Source organism: Trichechus manatus, unplaced genomic scaffold (assembly GCF_000243295.1).
Source record: "Trichechus manatus latirostris isolate Lorelei unplaced genomic scaffold, TriManLat1.0 scaffold00048, whole genome shotgun sequence".
NCBI classification, from domain to species: domain Eukaryota; kingdom Metazoa; phylum Chordata; class Mammalia; order Sirenia; family Trichechidae; genus Trichechus; species Trichechus manatus.
The window spans coordinates 5389384-5409244 of record NW_004443984.1 but is presented as its reverse complement, the minus strand read 5'-3'; the positions used below and the strand labels follow the sequence as shown (position 1 = coordinate 5409244).

At 51.3% G+C, this 19861-nt stretch overlaps 1 protein-coding gene across 1 annotated transcript in view; it reads left to right on the top strand.

Moving 5' to 3' along the window:
* GRHL3 (grainyhead like transcription factor 3) overlaps positions 1-19521 on the top strand; it is a 22839-nt gene extending 3318 nt beyond the window's left edge. Inside the window, exons 3-15 of the mRNA XM_023732011.1 lie at positions 1211-1556; positions 1839-1912; positions 2297-2450; positions 2668-2779; positions 4922-5016; positions 7462-7620; positions 8189-8267; positions 8396-8529; positions 10161-10188; positions 11470-11565; positions 12426-12511; positions 15012-15076; positions 19407-19521. Coding sequence (XP_023587779.1) covers positions 1211-1556; positions 1839-1912; positions 2297-2450; positions 2668-2779; positions 4922-5016; positions 7462-7620; positions 8189-8267; positions 8396-8529; positions 10161-10188; positions 11470-11565; positions 12426-12511; positions 15012-15076; positions 19407-19521 — 1543 coding nt within the window. The remainder of the gene's footprint in view (positions 1-1210; positions 1557-1838; positions 1913-2296; positions 2451-2667; positions 2780-4921; positions 5017-7461; positions 7621-8188; positions 8268-8395; positions 8530-10160; positions 10189-11469; positions 11566-12425; positions 12512-15011; positions 15077-19406) is intronic.
* The last annotated feature ends 340 nt before the right edge of the window (positions 19522-19861 follow it).

The following is a 19861-nucleotide window of genomic DNA, read 5'->3' as shown; positions in this document are numbered from 1 at the left end:
CTGTGGGCCTTATGCTCACTGGTCCTGGCCCGTTGTGCTTGCTTGCATTCACAACATCTTTTATCCCCATCCCAGCCATTTGCCCACATGGCTTCTGGTCAGCTGTTCCTGGGAATTCTCTCTGTTAGTACTCTGTCCCGTGCCTGCACTTTAATTCAAATGAGGCCCCGGGAACCTTTTTCCCTCTCACTAGCCGACTGCGCGCGCACGCACACACACAAGTATGCACACACTCACACACACACACACATCCCAGATGCCTGTTGCCTGCAGGCCATGTGGGCCAAGTTTACTGAAAACAAACTTCAAAGCCTTAGTGGTGGAAAAGCCCTAGGGCCAGCTTTTCTGTCCCAGCTCCAAAGCCCTCCTCCCTGCAGCCTCCACTGGGGAGGAACACCCTGGGCGTGGGTCACTTGAGTTCCTGTACTTCTTCCCCTGGCTTGCATGGGCCTCTGCCTGGCATTAGTGCCTCGGGGCACTGATGTTCCTTTCCTTGAAGAAAGCAGCCGAGGCGATGCTCATGACCTGATGAGCGTGGGAAGGACCCTGCCCCTCTTTCCCCACTTTCTCCTTCTGGTCAGTCAGGTGACCTCTCAAAAATGACCATCTAGGGCTTCTGCTTGGAACTCTTCTGGGCTCTCTCTGCCTGCAGGAAAATCCAGACTGCTTAGGCAGAGGCCCAGGGCCACTGCCCTCCACTGCTGGGAACTAGGGACCTTCCTCAAAATTAATTTTTAAAAATAATATTAGAGTTTCTGATGACAAAAGCAATACCTGTTTGTTGTCAAATATTCCAACTCTATAGAAATGTATAAAGTAAAAAGTGAACCTTTCCTGTAATCCTACTCCTCTGTCCCCCTTAACAGTTTGGGGTTATATCCTTCCAGACTTTTTTCTCTACGTATATTAACTGTACTTACAGATACATACTCCCCCTCTCCCCGCGGGTTCACTTAATACTGTTGTTTTGAAGTGGGGACATTTTGACACAGGGACATTTTGACTTTGGCTAAGAAATAACTCGAATTTCAGTTTTTTAAACTACTAACTACTGCAATGGGTAAAGGAGACATTTTTCCCCTCAACCCCAAGCCTGTACCTAGTTCCGTCTTCGACACCCTCCTGCTCACCCGTAACAAACTGGCCTAGGGCATTGTGCCTCCACACCAGAGAGGTGATGTTCTCACTTAGCCCTTCTCTTCCTCCCCAGGTACTACCACGGCATGGAATATGAGACGGACCTCGCCCCCCTTGAAAGCCCCACGCACCTCATGAAATTCCTGACTGAGAATGTGTCTGGGACCCCAGAGTACCTGGATCTGCTCAAGAAGAATGACCTGATGAGCTTGGAAGGGGCTGTATCCACCCCTGGCAAGGCAACTCCCCTCCCCCCATGCCCCAGCAAGCTGGAAGCTGGCTCTGTGGACAGCTACCTGTTGCCCACCAGTGATGTGTATGATAACAGCTCCCTCAACTCCTTGTTTGAGAGCATTCACGGGGCACCACCTACACAGCGCTGGCAGCCAGACAGCACCTTCAAAGATGATCCTCAGGAGGTGAGGGCTCACCCCCATGTCCCACACAGCTTCCCTGCATGTGTGTGTGTGTGTGTGTGTGTGTGCGTGCCTGTGCAGAAGGGGAGAGGACAGTGAGGAGGGCAGGGCTTTGGAATATATGGGAAAATGGGAAAAACATTCCTAGAGCTGAGGCAGGGTTGCCATGTACAGTTGTCCAGGTTGTACACTGGACAACCAACTAGGTGTATGTGGCAGCCCTAGCCTGAGGTCCCAGTAGCTGAACATTGCCATTTATTCTCTTGGAATTGTGTTTCTCTGCAGACGCTGCTCTTTCCAGATATCCTGAAAACATCCCCAGAACCCCCGTGTCCAGAGGACTACCCCAACCCTAAGAGGTAACTCAGCCCCTCTGGGCCCTTGACCACGTGGGCAGTGGGCAGGGGGCTGCAGACAGAGCCCCACACTGTCCCCAGAGCATAATCTACAAATGGTCAGTGCTCAGCATCCTGTTAGAAAACTGGGGTTCTGTTGCCCTTAGTCTCCCCTGTGGCTTTGTCATCCCTCAGGGGTCTCTCTGGTCACCATTGGTCCCTCATTGTTCAGTGGACCATGGCTCAACAATGCCATTAAAGAAAATTCCCAAAATATGGAACTGAGGCCCAGGAAACTAAATCTACCAAGGTCATGGGCAAGTCTATGACAAAGTCTCCTGCCCACTGCCCTCTGGGATACTCCTGCCTGGGAGCCCTGCCTCACTGCCCTCTCCCCGTTCCCTGCAGTGACTTTGAGTACACCCTGGGATCCCCCAAAGCCATCCACGTCAAGTCGGGAGAGTCACCCATGGCTTACCTCAACAAGAGCCAGTTCTACCCTGTCACCCTTCGGACCCCAGCAGGTGGCAAAGGCCTTGCCTTGTCCTCCAGCAAAGTCAAGGTGTGTTGGCCTTGGAGTAGCTTGGGAAGGGGGTGGAATGGGACAAGACACATGCACTAGTAGGGCCAGCCAGGGACCCCAGGGAGTAGGTGCTGTTGAATAATTGCCCATTGCCACAGGGTGGGGAAAACTGAGGCAAAGGGACAGAGCCACTGATGCAGGCTCTGGGAAGGGACTGGTCTGACCTGGGGATAACAGTGATCTGCTGTCCTTGCAGAGTGTGGTGATGGTCGTCTTTGACAACGAGAAGGTCCCAGTGGAGCAGCTGCGGTTCTGGAAGCACTGGCATTCCCGGCAGCCTACAGCCAAGCAGCGGGTCATCGACGTGGGTGAGAGCCTGCCTGGGCCCCTATCCCAGTCCACACAACCGTCGGGGTGGAGATGGGAGGGAGGGTGAGAACCGGGCACTAGTCCCAGGCCTGCCACTACGGGGGACCCTGGGCACATCACTTCTTCTCTCTGGGCCTCGGTTTCCCCTATAACAGGGGGTACTTGGATTAAATGATTCCCACGGGCACTTCTTGACTCATTGTAGGCCTTCCCTCTCCATCCGTCTGTTACAGCAAAGTACAGTGGTTAGAAGCTGCATGGACTCTGGGATCAGATTCTAAATCCTGACTTTGCTACTTTTTAGCCATGTGATTTTGAGCAATTTATTAAAATTAAATTTACTGTGGAGAGAGGTGGAAATAATAGTAATAATTACTTAATAATTCATGTGTTTGTGAATAAGTTTTAGTATTAGAGCACTTACATTTATTGAGGGCTGACCTTATGCCAGGTGCTGTGCTCATTTATCCTCAGAGCAACCCAGTGGGGAAGGGGAAGGTATTGTGATCATTCTGACCTTTCAGATGAGGAGCTGAAGCCACAGAGATATTACAACTTCTCCGTAATCACATGGCTAGTGGCAGAACAGAATTCAAAACCAGGACTGGTTGTGTGCTGTTACCGACTCTACAGGAATGTAGGACCCCTCATTCAGGATAAGGGAGTGTTAGTATGAAACCTGTGGTTCCCTGGGTGTCGCAAACAGCAAAGCTCTTGACAATTAGCCGAAAGGTTGGTGGTTCAAACCTACCCAGAGGCACCTCGGAAGAAAGGCCTGGTGATCTGCTTCTGAAAGGTCACAGCCTCGAAAACCCTATGAAGCAGTTCTACTCTGCAACACATGGGGTCACCATGACTCGAAATCAACTCAACCACAACCAACAACATCAAGTAGAAAACCACAAGCACACACACCATCAGACCTCCTTGCTGTGCCCCTTTTTCCCCAGCCCGCTCTGACCTCCATGACCTCCTGCCTGGTCCTGGTCTCCAGGTCAAACACTGTGGCTCTTCACAGGGATTTCCATCTGTTGACTGGAAGCAGAGGCCTCTTTTCTGTGTTGCTTTGGGATAAACAGGGCCCTGGGGACCCCAGCAGTATAGATAAATAGGCCCCTAGGGTACTGACCTGCCTGTCCCCATCAAGGGGGTTGGCCAGTTGAGACACAAATGCATAAGATAACAGTGCAGGCAGCAGTGATTTGAAGGCCTTCAGGCCCAGTGGGAGGCAGTTCTGCTTTGGGAGCTGGGACCCTCAGGGTCTGTCAGCAGGCAGTGGGCAGGGTGAAAGTCCTCTGTGTGTGCTACTCTGTTCCTGTCCTGGGCCCCCACAAGGGATAGGAACCACAGCCATCCTTGGGTGTCCAGGTCCTGGCTCCATCACTCTCTTCCTGGCTGTGTGACCTGTGTCACTTCTCCTCCCTGAGCCTTAGTTTAACTGTCAAATGGAGGCCAGCTGCCCTGCCTGTCTCACAAGATGATTTCTGCCTCAGGGCCATGTGTACTATGGAACACAATACAAAGAGGGGACTAGTGAATGACTTATCTGGGAGCGCTGATAACAGAGTGGTTAGGGCATGGGCTCAGGAGCCAGACAGATCTGGGCTCCAGTCCTTGCTTTGATTCTTACTAGTTGTATGACCTTGGGCCTCATTTTCTTCTTGTGTAAACTGAATATTCGTAGCGTAGTTGTGAGGATGAACTGAAGGCTTGCCATACTGTCTGTGTCCCATGGTAGCTGCTACTGTTATTATTACCGATACTACTACTTTTACTACTGCTATTACTTACCACTTTTACTGCTATTATTACTATTACTACTAACACTGCTTTACCCGGTAGATCTCCTAACTCACAATCCCAATGAAAAGTGTAACTCCAACTCAAAAATGGGGAGGGCCCTGGCCTAGTCAGCAAAGCTAGAGATTTCCTCAGGGGCTTTAGGCAAATCTGCTTCCCAGGCTGGGCCTCAGTTTTCCCATCTGTAACCCAATGCACAACAATCCAGCTTCTTCCATGGACTGCAGTGTGGTTCTTGGGGAGAGGAGGTGTGCCCCTGCCAGGAGTGAAGCCTCGCTCCTAAGAGCTTCCTCCTCAATGTCTTTACCTCCTGACTCTCCTCTGGTCTTATGTGGTTTCAGCTGACTGCAAAGAAAACTTCAACACCGTGCAGCACATCGAGGAGGTGGCCTATAATGCGCTGTCCTTCATGTGGAACGTCAATGAGGAGGCCAAGGTCAGTGCAGGAGGGACGTCTGGGAAGCGGCTGGGCCACCAGGAAGCCCTCATCCTGAGAGAGGCATTTGCCTGTACTCAAGACTATGGCAGTTAGTTGCTCCAATGAGGGCGCCAGTGGAGAAGGCAAGACAGAGTGGTGTAGGAGCTCAGGCTCTGGAGTCAGACAGGCTGGACTCACATCCCAGTGCTTCCACTTACCAGCTGTGTGTCCTTTGGACCAGTGACTCAGTCCCCTGAGCCTCAGTTTTCTCGGCTGTAAAACAAGGGTGTAATCATAGCATCAACTGATAGGTTGTAGTGAGGATCAGGAAAGAGTGGTAAAAGGTAGAAAACAGGCCTGGTACATAAGTGGTGGCAGTTATTATTAATCCCATCCTCCCATCTACCAAATGGGGAAACAGCCTTGTGCAAGGTCACGTAGTACGGTAGAGGCCAGGCTGCGGATGGTGCCCAGGTTTCTTACTTGCAGGTCAGTGCGGAGTGTTGCAGGAGAAAGACTTTGGAGTTTGGTAGATGAAACAATCATCTGCCTCCTGGGGCTGTGGTAAAGATTCCGCAAGATCATGAATGTCTGAGACGGGCCTAGTGCCGGGCCCATCAGAGAGGCCTGATAAATGGGAGCCTCTAGTGATTTTTTTACACCAGTGATTAAGCGATTAAGACTCTTCCCAGCCTTACTACTTGAGCCCAGCCATGAACTTGCCATGAGCTTATGAGCATCTCTGTGTCCTGGTTTTCTGTTTGGCCAGATGGAGATGTTTATCTCAGGCACTGTGAAAGGGCACTCAGCTGGGAGTCGGGGGCTGGGTGACGGTGGGCCTGTCCCTTCCCCTCCCTGGCCAGGCTCACCTCATCAGATGAGGGTGGGGTCCAGCTCATCTCAAAGGCAGTTCTGCCTGGACAGGCTGGGGGGCTAAGCCTTGCCTCCCTGCCCGTCTCATGGGGCGGTCCTGGCTGCCTGGTGACAATGGAGGTGAAGGAGTGCTGAACACACAAAGGGAGGCACAAAGGCTAGGGATTATTATTATTCAAACAAACGCCAGGGGATGGGGGAGGGGCTGGGGCCTCCAGTTTAGGGGGAGCAGGGGGAGAGTTTCATGGGAAAGGAGCGGTGGGTTTCGGTTGGGATTTTCTCACAGCCTCTTAAGCCCCCAGGCTTGGGCCTTTCTCAGGTGGGGACTATGATGGGGCTGTGCTGGCTGAGGGGGAGGTATGTCTGGCATGTGCCTGGGGTACTGGCCCCCACAGCAGGGGAAGGAAGGGGTCTGCTCAGGCACCACACTGCACCCCAGCTGTTCAGCAACGGGTCATTTCCAAGGCAAATGTCCCAAGGGATATGTCCCAAAGAACAGGGCCCAACCTGGGGTGAGGATCTGGCCCTGGAGCCCCATGGAGGGGGTCAGCAGGTAGACAGTCACCAGGTAACCTTGCCAGATTGAGTCTCTGAGACTGACCCCAGGCTACGTCATTTGGCTTAGCTTCGGGTTGACACTTCCAGCTGTCCCACTCACAGCAACTGTCACAACATATGGAGCAGTCATTACATGCCAAGCACACTAGGTGCTCGGCACACTCCTCACAGCCCACAGGGAGGGTTTAATTATCCCCATTTTGCAGATGAGGAAACTGAGGCTCAGCAAGGTTAAAGGATTTGTCCAAAGTTACATGGCTTGAGTAGCAAAGCCCAACTTTCCACCCCAGGTCTGGGTGGCCCCACAGCCAGGTCCTGCTCTGCACCCCTGCCTCAATCCACGTGAAAACGTCAGCAAGTCACCTCGCTGCTCAGAGCCTCTATCTCCTCATCTGTAAAATGGGGGTGACCAGGATGTCTCCTTTACTGTGCTGGGGTGGGACCAAAGAAGTTGACAGAAGTGAACCCTCTTGCTAAAGGGCCCAGTGATGGCTGGAGCTGTGGCTGGGGGTAGAGAGTGGCTTGTCTCATTCTCTGTGTCCCCTGCAGGCAGAAACATGGTCTTAGTCCTACGCTGGGGGGAGGGGGATTTAGCCCTTCTCTACCTCGCCGTTTTGAGTCAAGGAAAAATGACGCCCTGGATTTTAAGCTGCTGAGGGTCCCTTAACATCCCTCCCAGGACCACGATGATTGGGCTGTCCCTGGCAGTCTAGTGGGAGGTGTGTCACTCAGTGGTTAAGAACCTGGGCTTTTGGTCTGGCCTCAAATTCTGGCTCTACCACACATGCCCTGTGCTGCCTTGGGAAAGTTGCCCCACCTCTCTGAGCACTAGTTTCCCCATCTGTAAAAGAGGAGAGGCAGCGATGTTGGCCTTCCAGGGGCTTTGTGAGGATTAACAGCACAAACTAGGTGCACAGTAGGCTCAATAAATAGGTGCTCTGGTGGGGGGAAGGGCTATCAGGTCAGAGTTCTTGTGCGATAGCAGGGCTGGTGACCTGGGCAGGCCGTTTACCTGCTTCCCTCTGTCCCCAGGTATTCATCGGCGTCAACTGCTTGAGCACAGACTTCTCCTCGCAGAAGGGGGTAAAGGGTGTCCCCCTGAACCTACAGATTGACACCTACGACTGTGGCTCGGGCACTGAGCGCCTAGTACACCGCGCCGTCTGCCAGATCAAGATCTTCTGTGACAAGGTGGCTACATGGCCGGCAGGTTGGGGGGTGGGCGGCCGGGCAGCCGGGCGGGCAGACCTTCTGTGGGCCCCTGGGGAGGGAGAAGAGCCAGGCTGGTCCCGGTGTCCTCCCAGCTGCTCTTGTTCTGTTTCTCGCTCTCTGAATGTCTATCTCTCTCCATAGGGTTGACATTTGTCTATCTGTCTCTCTATGTGTATCTTTCTCTGTATCTCTGCATTTCTGTCTCTCCCCTTGTCTCTGTCTCATTCTTGGTCTCTATAAATCTCTCTGTGTATCTCTTTCTTTTTCTGTCTTTCTGTCTCTCACTTTCCCTCTTTTTTCTTCTTGTCTCTCTCTCTGACTCTCCATTTCTCTTTGTCTGTCTCTGTTTCTGTCTCTCTCAGGGCCTGTACTGACCTCAGTCAGGCAGGGCCAGGCCAGGCCAAGCGCTGGTACCTTCCCATTTCCTAGTCTTGCTCTGGAAAGAAAGCAGCACCAGAAGCCTGGCCCATATTTAAGATGCAAAGCAGCAGTTGGGAAAGCAGCCAGCCCTTCCCGGAGGCCTTGGTAACCCTGTTTCCCTTCGCAGGGAGCCGAGAGGAAAATGCGGGATGATGAGCGGAAGCAGTTCCGGAGGAAAGCCAAGTGCCCCGACTCCAGCAACAGTGGTCAGTGGGGAACCGGGAGGGCCTGGGGTGTGCTGGGCCAGGCTGAGGTGAAGTGGAGGGGGACACCAGCGGGTCTGGGAGAATGAATGGAAGGACTTTAGGGCACAATGGCTTCTTCTTCCCAGCAGGCATCAAAGGCTGCCTACTGTCTGGCTTCCGGGGCAATGAGACCACCTACCTGAGACCTGAGACAGACCTGGAGACCCCACCGGTTCTGTTTATCCCCAACGTGCACTTCTCCAGCCTGCAGCGCCCAGGAGGGGTGAGGGCCGTGACATGTCTTTATGGAATCCTGTATACATGGTCATATAACTTCAGTGACCTATTCTATTGAAGGGAAAAAAGTGAAAAAATGGGCTTTATAACCATTGAAATGTTCCTCCATGGGGCACACATGGAGGAGACTTCTGACATTTCCACCCCAAATTAGACCTGGCCCCTCAAAGCTGGGTGGATAATAACTGCAATAGCTAACGCTATTATGATTACGGAGCAAATACGTCTGAGCTCACTACATGCCAGGCACTATTCTAGTGCTTCCCATGCACGAGTTCCTTTAATCCTCACTACCACCCTGTAGGAGTCCCTGGATGGTGCAAATGGGCAACGTGCTCAGCTGCTAACCCAAAGGTTGGAAGTTTAAGTCTACTCAGAGGCACCTTGGAAGAAAGGCCTGGTGATCTATTTCAGAAAAATCAGCCACTGAAAACCTTATGGAGCACAGTTTTACTCTGACATGCCTGGGGTTGCCATGAGTTGGAATCTACTCTACGGCAAGTTGTTTACAACCCTGTAAAGTAGATAATATTATTCTCCTTGGATTAATCTGTTGGATTAATCTGTTGCCGTCGACTCATAGCGACCCTATACGACAGAGTAGAACTGTTCCCCAGGGAGGGTTTCCAAGGCTGTAATCTTTACGGAAGCAGGCTGCCACATCTTTCTCCTGTGGTGTCGCTGGTGGGTTTGAACCACTGACCTTTCGGTGAGCATCTTAATGCTTAACCACTGTGCTACCAGGGCTCCTCCCCTTAGTTTAGTGAGGTGGAAACTGAGGCACAGAGAGGTTAAGAAACCTTGCAACATTACACAGTTAATAAGCAGCATAGCCAGAATTTGGGTCCAGGCAGTCTGGCTTCAGAAACCATGCTACCACTAGCTGCCCACCTCTCAACCCGGGAGCCAGTTACTGAGCACGTTCGACTTGCCAGCAATGCACTGGGCCGAGCCCTTTGCTGCATTATCTCATTTCTCCCTCACACCAAACTCTGGGGTACAGACTGGTGTTATTCCCATTTTCCAGACAAGGTCACACAACAAGTCAATGGCCAATTCAAGATTCCAGAACTGTCTACTAGTTTGTTTCCATATTAAACAATTTGGCCATTTCCTTCCATTAGAGGTTATAACTTGCTGTCATTTAGGTGGGGATGTTTGCAGAAATGGTCCTTTGTGTACAAGATGTAATTAGTATATTGACTCAGAACGATAAGGTACATTATGGAGCAAATACCAGAAGTATTTTTTCCTAGATTTTCTATACTTTTCTAGAAAGAGCAGCCAATTCTCATGTAGCCCTTGGCACAAATATAAAGCACTTCCTACGTTCACCATCCTCTCTTCACTGCCCCAGAAGCAGTACAGCCAGCATTTCTTTAGCATCTCCTCTGTGTTCATCCAACTTGGACTGGACAGTTGCTTTAGACTCAAGATCTCAGCTGACTTGAAGGGACTTGTCTGAGCAGAGTGGGCTCCAAAGGCATTGAAACCACATGTTCCACCTCCTCTAGCCCTTCCCCAAGAACGCCCCTCTCCAGAAGCCTTCAGCAGCTGCGCACTTCTCTCATCTTCCTGGATGTGATGGAAAACAAACGTCTTTTATTTTCTTTGCAGAGAGTCCCCTCGGCAGGGCCCAGCAGCTCCAGCAGATACGAAGAGAAGCAGCCAAGGTCCACCTCCCTGCCTCCAGTCCCCTCTTTGCTCCTACCCCAGCCTGCTTGTCCCTCCCTCTACCCCTCAAGCCAGGGACTGGGGCCAGGGGAAGAAGCCGAGACTCTGCACCCAGCCCCCCAGCTAGGCCCATGCTCCTTTCTCAGTGAAACTGCCTGGGTTTTTATGGGTTTGTTTTATGTGAAAAGCTGGCGAATCTCTGGTGAGACAACCTGCTTGTAAAAGGGGGGAGAAAAAGCCTCTGAGATGGTGGTGCATATTCAAAGGGTGAGGAGAGGAGGCTGTGCTGGAGGACTTAGGGGGATCAAAACCCCCTACCCCCCAACACACATCTACCAGACCAGGAGGCAGTAGGAGGGGCCAGTGTCCCTGGGCCCTTTGGCCCAGGAAGGCCTTCCACTTCTTTCCCTTTGTCAGCCACAGCCTTTGTGCCCGTGGGCCAACCCTTCACCTCTCTGAGCCTCAGCCTACACATCTGTCAAATGAGAAAAACAACCTCATGAGGATGAGGGGGAGATGAGAGGTTGGGTGAGTGTGTGGGATCCTTGTAAATGAGAAAGCACTTTATGAAGATCATTTGTTGTTATTATCAGTTTCTTCCCTATAAACAAGCTGTACCTCTCATAAAGTGCCTTCTCACTAAATTATGTCACTTATCACCTCACAACAGCCCCAGGGAGTTAGGCAAGCAAGGGTTATTGTTCCATTTTATGGATGAAGAAACTGAGGCTTGGGGAAGTGAAGTGACTTGCCCAAGGCAACACAGCTATTAAGTAACAAAGGCAGGACTGAAACCTAAATCTTACTCCAAAACCCACTGTACTTCCTCCTCCCATTGCCTCACATCTGCCTGGTTCTTCCAAAACAGAATAATGTTGATAATCATAACAATAGTTCACATTTATTAAGGCCCTACAGTGTGGCCCACACTGTTCCAAGAGCAATGTGCGTTATTTCCTTTAGCCTCACCACGGCTTTATGAAGTACTGTCATTATTACTCTATTATCATCCCCATTTTATAGATAGGGACACTGAGAGGCTAAGAAACTCATCCCAGGCCACACAGTTAGTAAGTGGAGGGCTGGGATTTGAACCCAGGCAGTCCAACTCCAGAACCTGTTACCTTAACTACTATTCTACTGCTTTGTACACTCATGGGGTCTTCTTTACCTCTCGGGCCTCTGAAGGCCCATCTGGGTCCTCTGGTCTCCAGGACCCCCCTGGGTTCCTCACAAGCCTTTCCATGCTGTCCCAACAGGCTGCCTCTGAAGCGTACCTGCTCCCCCTTCTCTGAGGACTTTGAGCCTCTGCCTTCCAAGCAGCCCAAGGAAGATGATCTTCAGAGAGGTAACTCACTCCTTCCATTTGTTCCCTGAGCCCAGCCAGCTCCCACCACCCCATAAGGCCATTCACAACACCCGAAACATTGATCCTGGCCAGGCAGACAGGGCAGGGCCTGGCCCAGGCAGGAGGGGTTACTTCACCCCTCAGTGCTGGATGTGGGCCAAGTCTTGGGAGTGGGAGTAAAGAGAGCACCAGGGTGCTTGGAGAGACACCACAAAGCCGGAGGGCTTCTGCCTTCTTGGACCTCATTTGGACGTGGGCGTCCTGGGGCAGCTGGCAACGGCAACAGGCTCGTGATGTTGGGCAAGTCCGCCATACTTTTCTCTAATGGGGGTGGGAGTGGGTGGGATATAGACGTCTGGCTTTCTAGCTTTGACGCTCTGATCTGTGACTTTAGCTGACCTCCTGGGTCAGACCTCCCGGGGCTGCAGCTGGCCATTAGACAAAACCAAGCCAGCAGCTAAGATCAAAAGCTTACAGCAACCATGAACTGAGTGTTGTTCTGCACTTGGTGCTTTCCAAATATTATGTCATTAATTCTCACAACAACTCCGTGAAAATGGGGGCAGAGCCATTTTGTAGATGCATAAACTGAGGCTCATGATGTTGAAAGAACTTTTTCAAGGTCACATAGATGGTGGGGATTCAAACGGCAGAGTTAGCACACAGTCTAAAAAGGCACGTAGGGACCTGCAGAGCCAGGTGGCATGTTTCCCAGCTGGGCACAGACCCTCAGCATGAATTTGCCCTCTTTGCAGAAAACAATCTTCTGTTAAAATAACCTTAAGCTTCCCCATTCCCTGAGATGGTCCCATGCTTATTTATCCTCCTCAACCACTAAAAACTCCCCCTTTGCTCTTCAGTTCTGTTGTACGTGCGGAGGGAGACTGAGGAGGTGTTTGATGCCCTCATGTTGAAGACGCCAGACCTGAAGGGGCTGAGGAATGCGGTAAGAGGCCTTCTGGACCCCTGCCCTGCCCTGGCCAGACCCCCGCTGGGATTCCTCCCCACCTCCTCTTCACCACACTGCTCTGATTTCCCATAAGAAATATCCTTGGAAAGAAATATCCTGGAATCTTGGCTTTCTGGTGGTCAACCTGTCCCACCCCGTTTGGGGAGATGTGGGGAGCTGGCTGGTGGGGGTGCACCTCTGTGATGTTATCTCCCAGCCCTGGGAGTCACACACACCATAAATCTCCTTAATCTGATGGCTGCTGTCTGACAGGCTAGGGCTTTTTGTTGGCTTTGCAAACCTGTTTGTTTTAATGGGAATGAAACCCAAAAAGGCCAGGCCCAGACACACTCTTTTTTTCTTTCCAGGGGGCCTCACTGCCTCCTGCTTGTGATTGGCTGGAGCACTGACAGGGGTGGCTGAAGTCAGTGTCTGGGCAATGAGGCCCAAGGAGGCCTTCCCCAGCCCCCCAAACCGCCAGAGAGCGGGTGAAACAGCCCAGCCCTGAACCAAAGCCACAGCCAGCTTTTTGGCTCAGCTAAAAACTGAGCAAACACAGCCCCTACCAGGGCCAGCTGTGTTTAAAGGTCCAACCACTCCGGAAAGCCATAGGGTTTCAAGATCTCAGGCTGGGGAAGGGAAAAACGAATCAAATAACAACATTAGCTGCCCTTTATTGAAGACCCACTTTGTGCCAGGCATTTTCTCGAGCATGTTGCATTTGCTAACTCCTCATGTTCTCTTAACAACCCTGAGAGGTGGGTACTGTTACTATTGCCACATTTCCCATGAGGAAACTGAGCCTCCAAGTGGTCAGGTGACTTGCCAAGGTTACTCAGCTAGAAGTGACAGAGCTGGGATTCCAGCCCATGCTCTCTCCACTCTGCGTTATCCTGTTCTCTTTACGTATCATCAGCCCTGCTTGGCACCACCCTCAGGAAGTTGGGCTCACAAAAGGCCATTAATGTCACTTGAATACAGACTCAGAATCTTTAGGTTGGACAGTACCTTAAAGGGTCAGCTCCCCATCTGGTGCCTGAGCTCTCTCGCCAGCAGCTCTTCCAAGTGGGTACCTACCCTTGACTTCATGCCTCCAGAATGGAGAGCTCACTACCTCCTAGAGCAGCCTGTGCTGTCTTTGTACAACCAATAGTTAGAAAGTTCCTAAATTCTTCCTTAGACTGAGTTGAGATCTTCTTCCTGGTAGCTTCCAGCCACAACACCATTAAAATAAAGTCTAGGGACTTTTCACGCCTAGAGGAGTCTGTCAAGGCAGAGGGAGTAACAAGCTGGACCTGGTCCTCTTCTTGAAATGCCCAAAGAGAACTAACTTAACCTGAAACCCTTGGCTTGAGGTTCGTTGCAGCTGCAAGGCAGCCAGCAATCCTAAACACCAGAACTTTACTGAGCTCATGCTATAGGTCAGGAATTGGGCTGAGCACTTTACAAAGTTGTCTCAATTCATGTGCAGAACCAACCTGTATGTACACCCTGTTAATGCATCCGGTTTACAAATGAGGAAACCGAGGCTCAGAGAAGCAAGGTGACTTGTTCAAGTTCCCACAACTCCAGTTGGTGGAGCTAGGACCAGTACAGACCTGTCTGCCACAGCAGAAACTCTGGGAGCTCTGGGAGAACTGGGCTGCCTCTGGCCATGTGAGCTCGGGCAGATCACTCAGCAACCTTCTGAGCCAATGTTTCCTCATCTGTAGACTAAACGCTAACATCTGGGGATGTGATGGAGTCAGGTATCTGGGTTCTAGTCTGGACCTTGAGCGTGTGGCTTATCCTCTTTGAGCGTAGCCTCCTCACCCATAAAATGGGGATAATAATGCCTGCCTAGAAGGGGAAACATATGGGTAACAGGGCAAGGAACATCCCCATTGCTCCACTTCTAACATAATAACAGTGGCCACTTGTTGAGGTCTTAGTATATGCCAGGAACTGTCCTAAGTGTTTCATTTGGGTCAATCCATTTGATTCTTCCAGAAACCAGTGAGGTGGACACTGTTACTGTCTCCATAAGTCACTGGCCAAGGTTGCCCAGCTGGGGGATGGTGCCCTCAGCACTGGAACAATCCATACGTCTGACTATGGGGAAGGGGTTAAGTGAAGTGGGTTAGATGCTCTTCAGGGTATTTTACAGCCACTAAAAATGCTGTTCGGCAAGAGTCTGTTGTGATGTGGAACACCTTACGATACAATGTCAAGTAAAAAAGTTACGTAAAAACCATCTGGAATATAAAAATATCTTTATGCGTGACCAAAAGATGGTAAGCAGTACACCCAGATGTTATTAGTGTTTATCTCTGAGAAACAGGATTATAGATTACTGTAATTTTCTTCTTTGTGTTTTTCCACAATAGGGATATATATTACTTTTATAATCAGGAAATAAAAAATCATGATATAAAAAAATACACTTTTGAAAAAGAAAAAATTAAAAAAAAAGAAAGTTTTGGCAGCAGGCAGTGAATCCTGTACCGGTCTCTTCCAGATCTCTGAGAAGTACGGGTTCCCTGAAGAGAACATTTACAAAGTCTACAAGAAATGCAAGCGAGGGTAAGTGCCAGCCCAGTACAGCTCTCCTGCCCCACAGCCCCACCCTACCCCTTTCTCTCAGAAGTGATGGCTCAGGGAGTTCCCAGCAGGTTCTTTCTGTCCAGCAGAGGCCTGATGCTCAGTGCTGGCGAATGTTTGTACTTGGCCTTGGTGGAGAGGCCCAGGGGATGAGGAGTTGGGGTGGACAGCCCTCCGTCAGGCTGAGGCCACTGGTCATCCCTCCACCTACAGAGACCAGACATTGATCACTGTTGGCAAGGATGAGCATGAAAGACAGGTGGAAGGGCCTTCATACAGGAACTCCTAGGGTGGAGGGGGAAGTACAAGGCCAAAATCAGAAGACTCAACTTCAAGTCCCAAGGTTACTGGATAACCTTGGGCAAGTCATTTGATTATAATGATACTAGTTATGGTGACTACCATTCACTTGAGACCTAGTGTGTGCCAGATATTGTACTAAGCACATCTCATTTAACCCTCACCCACGCTACGAAGCAGATATCACTAGCCACAGTTTACAGATAGGGAAACAGAGGCTCAGAAGAAGTAAATGATGTTCAGGAGGCAGAAGCATTGGAGCAAAGGCACAGAGGCAGGAGGGCTCAGCAGTCCTACTGGTTGAGTTGGAGGGTGCGGGAAGCTCATGCTACTTACTGGCTGCAGTGAGTCTGGAACGGGTGTTGTGATGGGGCCTCCCTCATTCTGACATCTACCTGCTGGGAGGCCATCAGGGATGCTCCATGGCCTCCTCCACCTTCAGGTCTAGACTAGGAAGGAGGGAGTAAAGCTACATCCTCCAGGGGGCCGGGCAGTGCCTGGCCGCTGCCAGGGGCTCCTGGGATTAGCGCTTAGGGCTACATAGTGACCCTCTTGGGGGTTAGTGCTAAGGGCCACAGCACTGTGCCCGACAGATCCCTTGGCTAGGGGAGGGAAGGCCGCATAGTGACTTCCTTTGTAGGCTTCAGTCCCCTGGTCAGAGCCCGTGAGCTGGGTCCTAAGGCCCTTCCAGTCCAGGTCACTCTACTACCCAGCATGGGGCTCCAGGCAGTGAGGAGTTGTCACTGCCATTCCCAGCCCCAGGCCCAGGAAATACTCCTGGCCCTGAGGCCCACAGCTCAGACCTGAGCCCCCTGCCAGCCGGGCCCGTGCTCTGGACAGTCTAACTCCAGCTACACTTGCTGGTAGCCCCAGGAGGGCTATCAGGAATTTGCCCTGTGGCCATTTTCTGTGGGTTTTCCTTTTTAGAAGACTTTGCTTAGTAGGCAGGTTCTATGCTCACCTGAGGCCCCATCTAGTCAGGCCCAGGGGCTGGGCCTCCTTCCTACAGGCCAGGCCTGCCTCCCTCCCTCCTCTCCTCCCTCCCTTTCTCCCTTCTACCCCCATCTTTGGTCCCTACTCAGCTTTCCACAGGTTAGAGGGGAGGTGTCTGTCCCTGTAGCCCCTGGGAAGGGCTGCTTTTTGGTTTTGGTTATGTGTGTGTCCAGGTTTTTTTTTTTTCTTCCAAGTTTTGGTTTCAAACTGGGGCTCACAGGATCTCTGGAGCTGAACCCACTTCGTGGCTGAGGGCACGCTCTGCTCTGCCCAGACAAGCCCAGCCCCACTTCCCTTTTGGTACCAGCGCTCACGCCCCTTGGCCCTGCCCCACCTGTGTCAGGCATTCGCTACGAATCCCACCACAGACTGGGCTGAAGGGCCAGGAACTGCCTTGTATGTGTGTGTGGGGAGAGGGAGGGGTGGATGCATGGAAGGATGCCCCCTACCCTAGCCCCACTGGCTGAGTTGCAAGTCTGTCCCTTAAGCCCCAGCCAGCTATTTAAATCATAATTATAGTAACTTCCACTTACGGAGCACTTCCTACATGCCAGGCGCTGGGCTCAGTAACTCCCAGGTATCATCTCATTGACCCTTTGAGCTTGGTATGACTATCTCTGTTTTCACAGATGAAGAAACTGAGGTTCTGAGTAGTTACAGGGTCACAGAGTTAGTAACTGGCAGAAAGAATCCAAGCCTGTCTGAAGCCTGTGCAGACACCCACTATTTTATCAGGCCTCCTGCTTGTTCTCTAAGTACTAAGCAATGTGCAAGTAAAGGCTGTGGCCAGGCCGGCCAGTTTATTTGCCTGGTCCCATAGCCCAGGACAGAGCTATCACTCAGTGGCCCTTTGGATGCGCCCCCTCACTCCTCCCCCAACCCCTCAGCCATGAAACCTCAGCACTAGAATTGTTTGAAAGCCTGAATGAGAATATTTCCCAAAAATCCTGTTGGGAGAGGAGGGGCCTCCCTGGGAGTCGGACTCCTCATCTGAAGAACAGGAAATTCTGATCAGTGGCCTAGTTTATTTTCATAAAACCCTCTCAAGAGTCCTCTGGACAAAAGTAGATAAAATCAGCTTTACAAGCACCACTGAGTGCTTGAAAGATTAGCAAATACATTGTTTTTGCTGGCAGCTGGCCAGGGGTTTAATGCAAACCAGGACAGAGACGGAGAGGAGTTGGAAAGTGATGAGAGGCCCGTGCTCTGTGACAGCAGTTCCTGACAAGCCCTGGCCTCCAGGGCTCAGTTGGCATTGACCTCTGAACGTGAGAGGGTCCGAGGGCCTGTCTGGGATCCCTTCTGCATAGGTGTGAGCTCTGGCCTTGGGAGGCTGTGCTGGGGGAGGCGAAGGAGTCAGCCTTCCAGTTGGCTTAAGTAAGGCACATAGTGCCTGGCACCTAGAAGCACCAATAAATGTCACTATCTGAAACAGACCAAAAAAAAAAAACCTGACATTCACAAAGCACCCACCCCTCAGCCCCAGCCCTGGTCTCTTCTGCTCTGCACCCTGCCTCCAGTCCCCAGACAAAAATGCCTCTGTGAAATGAAGGAACTCCAAACAGGACCTGAGGAAACGGGATCCTGTAATTAAACGTTGGCAGGCAGCACACAGGCCTCTGGGGGCCCCGAGCTCCGAACTTCTTCCTGAAAGAGGCACTGCTTGGCTGATGCTGGCAGAGATGACTACATAGGCTTTGGGCTCACCGATCTCTCCCGCTGTCCCATCTGGGAGACAAGAGTTGGGGGGGGCGAGGCCACAAACCCTCCCCTCCCCTTTCCTGTGGGGTCCTCGTAAAAGGAGGCACCTATCTGCCAGGAAGCAGTTGTTGGGATTCTCATCCCCTTCCTGCCCCACTGAAAATCATATCCCCCTCAGCTGCTCTCTCCCAGCCTGGCTTCCTTGTACATGCCATTTCCTAACTTGTATTTATAGGGGTTTTTTGTTCCTTTCAAATCTTGGCTCTGCCATCTGTTAACCGGGTGATCTTGTGCAAGTGACCTTGCCTCTTTGAACCTCAGCTTTCCCATCTATGAATTAGGGTAATATGGTTATAAAAATTCATTTTCCCATTCCTACTAGATTCTGAGTAGTCTAGGCCTAATTCATCTCTCTCTATATGGCCCTTGTATCTGGAACAGGGCCCTGCACACGGAAAGGCCTTAGCAAATGCTAGTGGGGTGAATAAGTAGAAGAAGGACAGGTAGATGAATGGATGACAGATGTATGGATGGTGATATTCATGCCATTACATGCCCAGATGACTTAGCAGAAGAGACAAAGGCAAAGCTGATGTGATCAGGTCAGGTAGCACCTAGAGGTGTGCCCTTTGGGATAAACTATGGTTTTGACCCTCTGCAGAGAGCCACAGCCTTGGAGGTCCTGTCTCTTTCTGATTGGCCCCAGGTCCTAGCCTGAAGAGAGTGGAGAGAGGAAGGGCCAAGCCCCTGCAGTGTATTGTATCATCCCCCTGAGGTTTTGGCTTCATGGAATGGAACTGACATGGGGCTTGTGTGGCACCTGCCTCTGGCTCAGGCAGGCACACCTGAATGACACATTGCAGCCTCCTGCTTAACCTAAACTGCACTGTTCCACCCACCACACCCCCCGGACTTGAACTTCCACTCTGTGTCCAAGTCCTCTTCTATGTGGCCTGGTGACCAGGTAGCATGGCATCTCCCCCAGATCAACATATTAGTTGCTCAGAAATGCCCATACTTTTGTGCATTAGGAGAGACCCAATCTGTAAGTAGTTGTGGGCATGGTGATTGAAGGCCTGAGTTTGCGCTGTGGTTTGGCCACTTAGGCATTGTGCCCCCTTGTAAAGAGGGGCTGTTAATACCCATCTGGCAGGGTTGTTAAGAGGATCAGAGAGAATGTTTGAGAAGTACCTGAAATATTAGGGGCACCCAACAAATAGTAACCATTCCTATCATCATTGTCACTCAGAGGGTCTGAAAACAAGATGGCCAGGTAGAGGCCTGTCATATTCCAACCAAGTCTCCTCCTCTCTTCTAGAATCCTGGTCAACATGGACAACAACATCATTCAGCATTACAGCAACCACGTCGCCTTCCTGCTGGACATGGGGGAACTTGATGGGAAGATTCAGATCATCCTTAAGGAGTTGTAAGGCCCAAGCTCCCGAGCCCTTGGACCTGTTGGTGTAGACTCCAGCCAAGGAGGCTTCTGGAAAGCGGCCCCGAGCCACACACAACCTCTTCACATGCCTCAGTGCTGTTACTTGAATGCCTTCCCTGAGGGAAGAGACCCTCTAATCACGAACCCACAGATGTCAGACCTTGGCGGTCTCCCGATCTGAACCCCCATCTCATGCTTGAATTCACCTCCTAAACTTCCTGCCAGTGCCTGCTCACCAGGGACTCTGCCGTCGTGGTTAACATGTTCCCAACAGACTGTTTCCTCTCAGAGACCATTTCCTGCAGCAGATCTCCCGCAGGCTTCCTATTTAG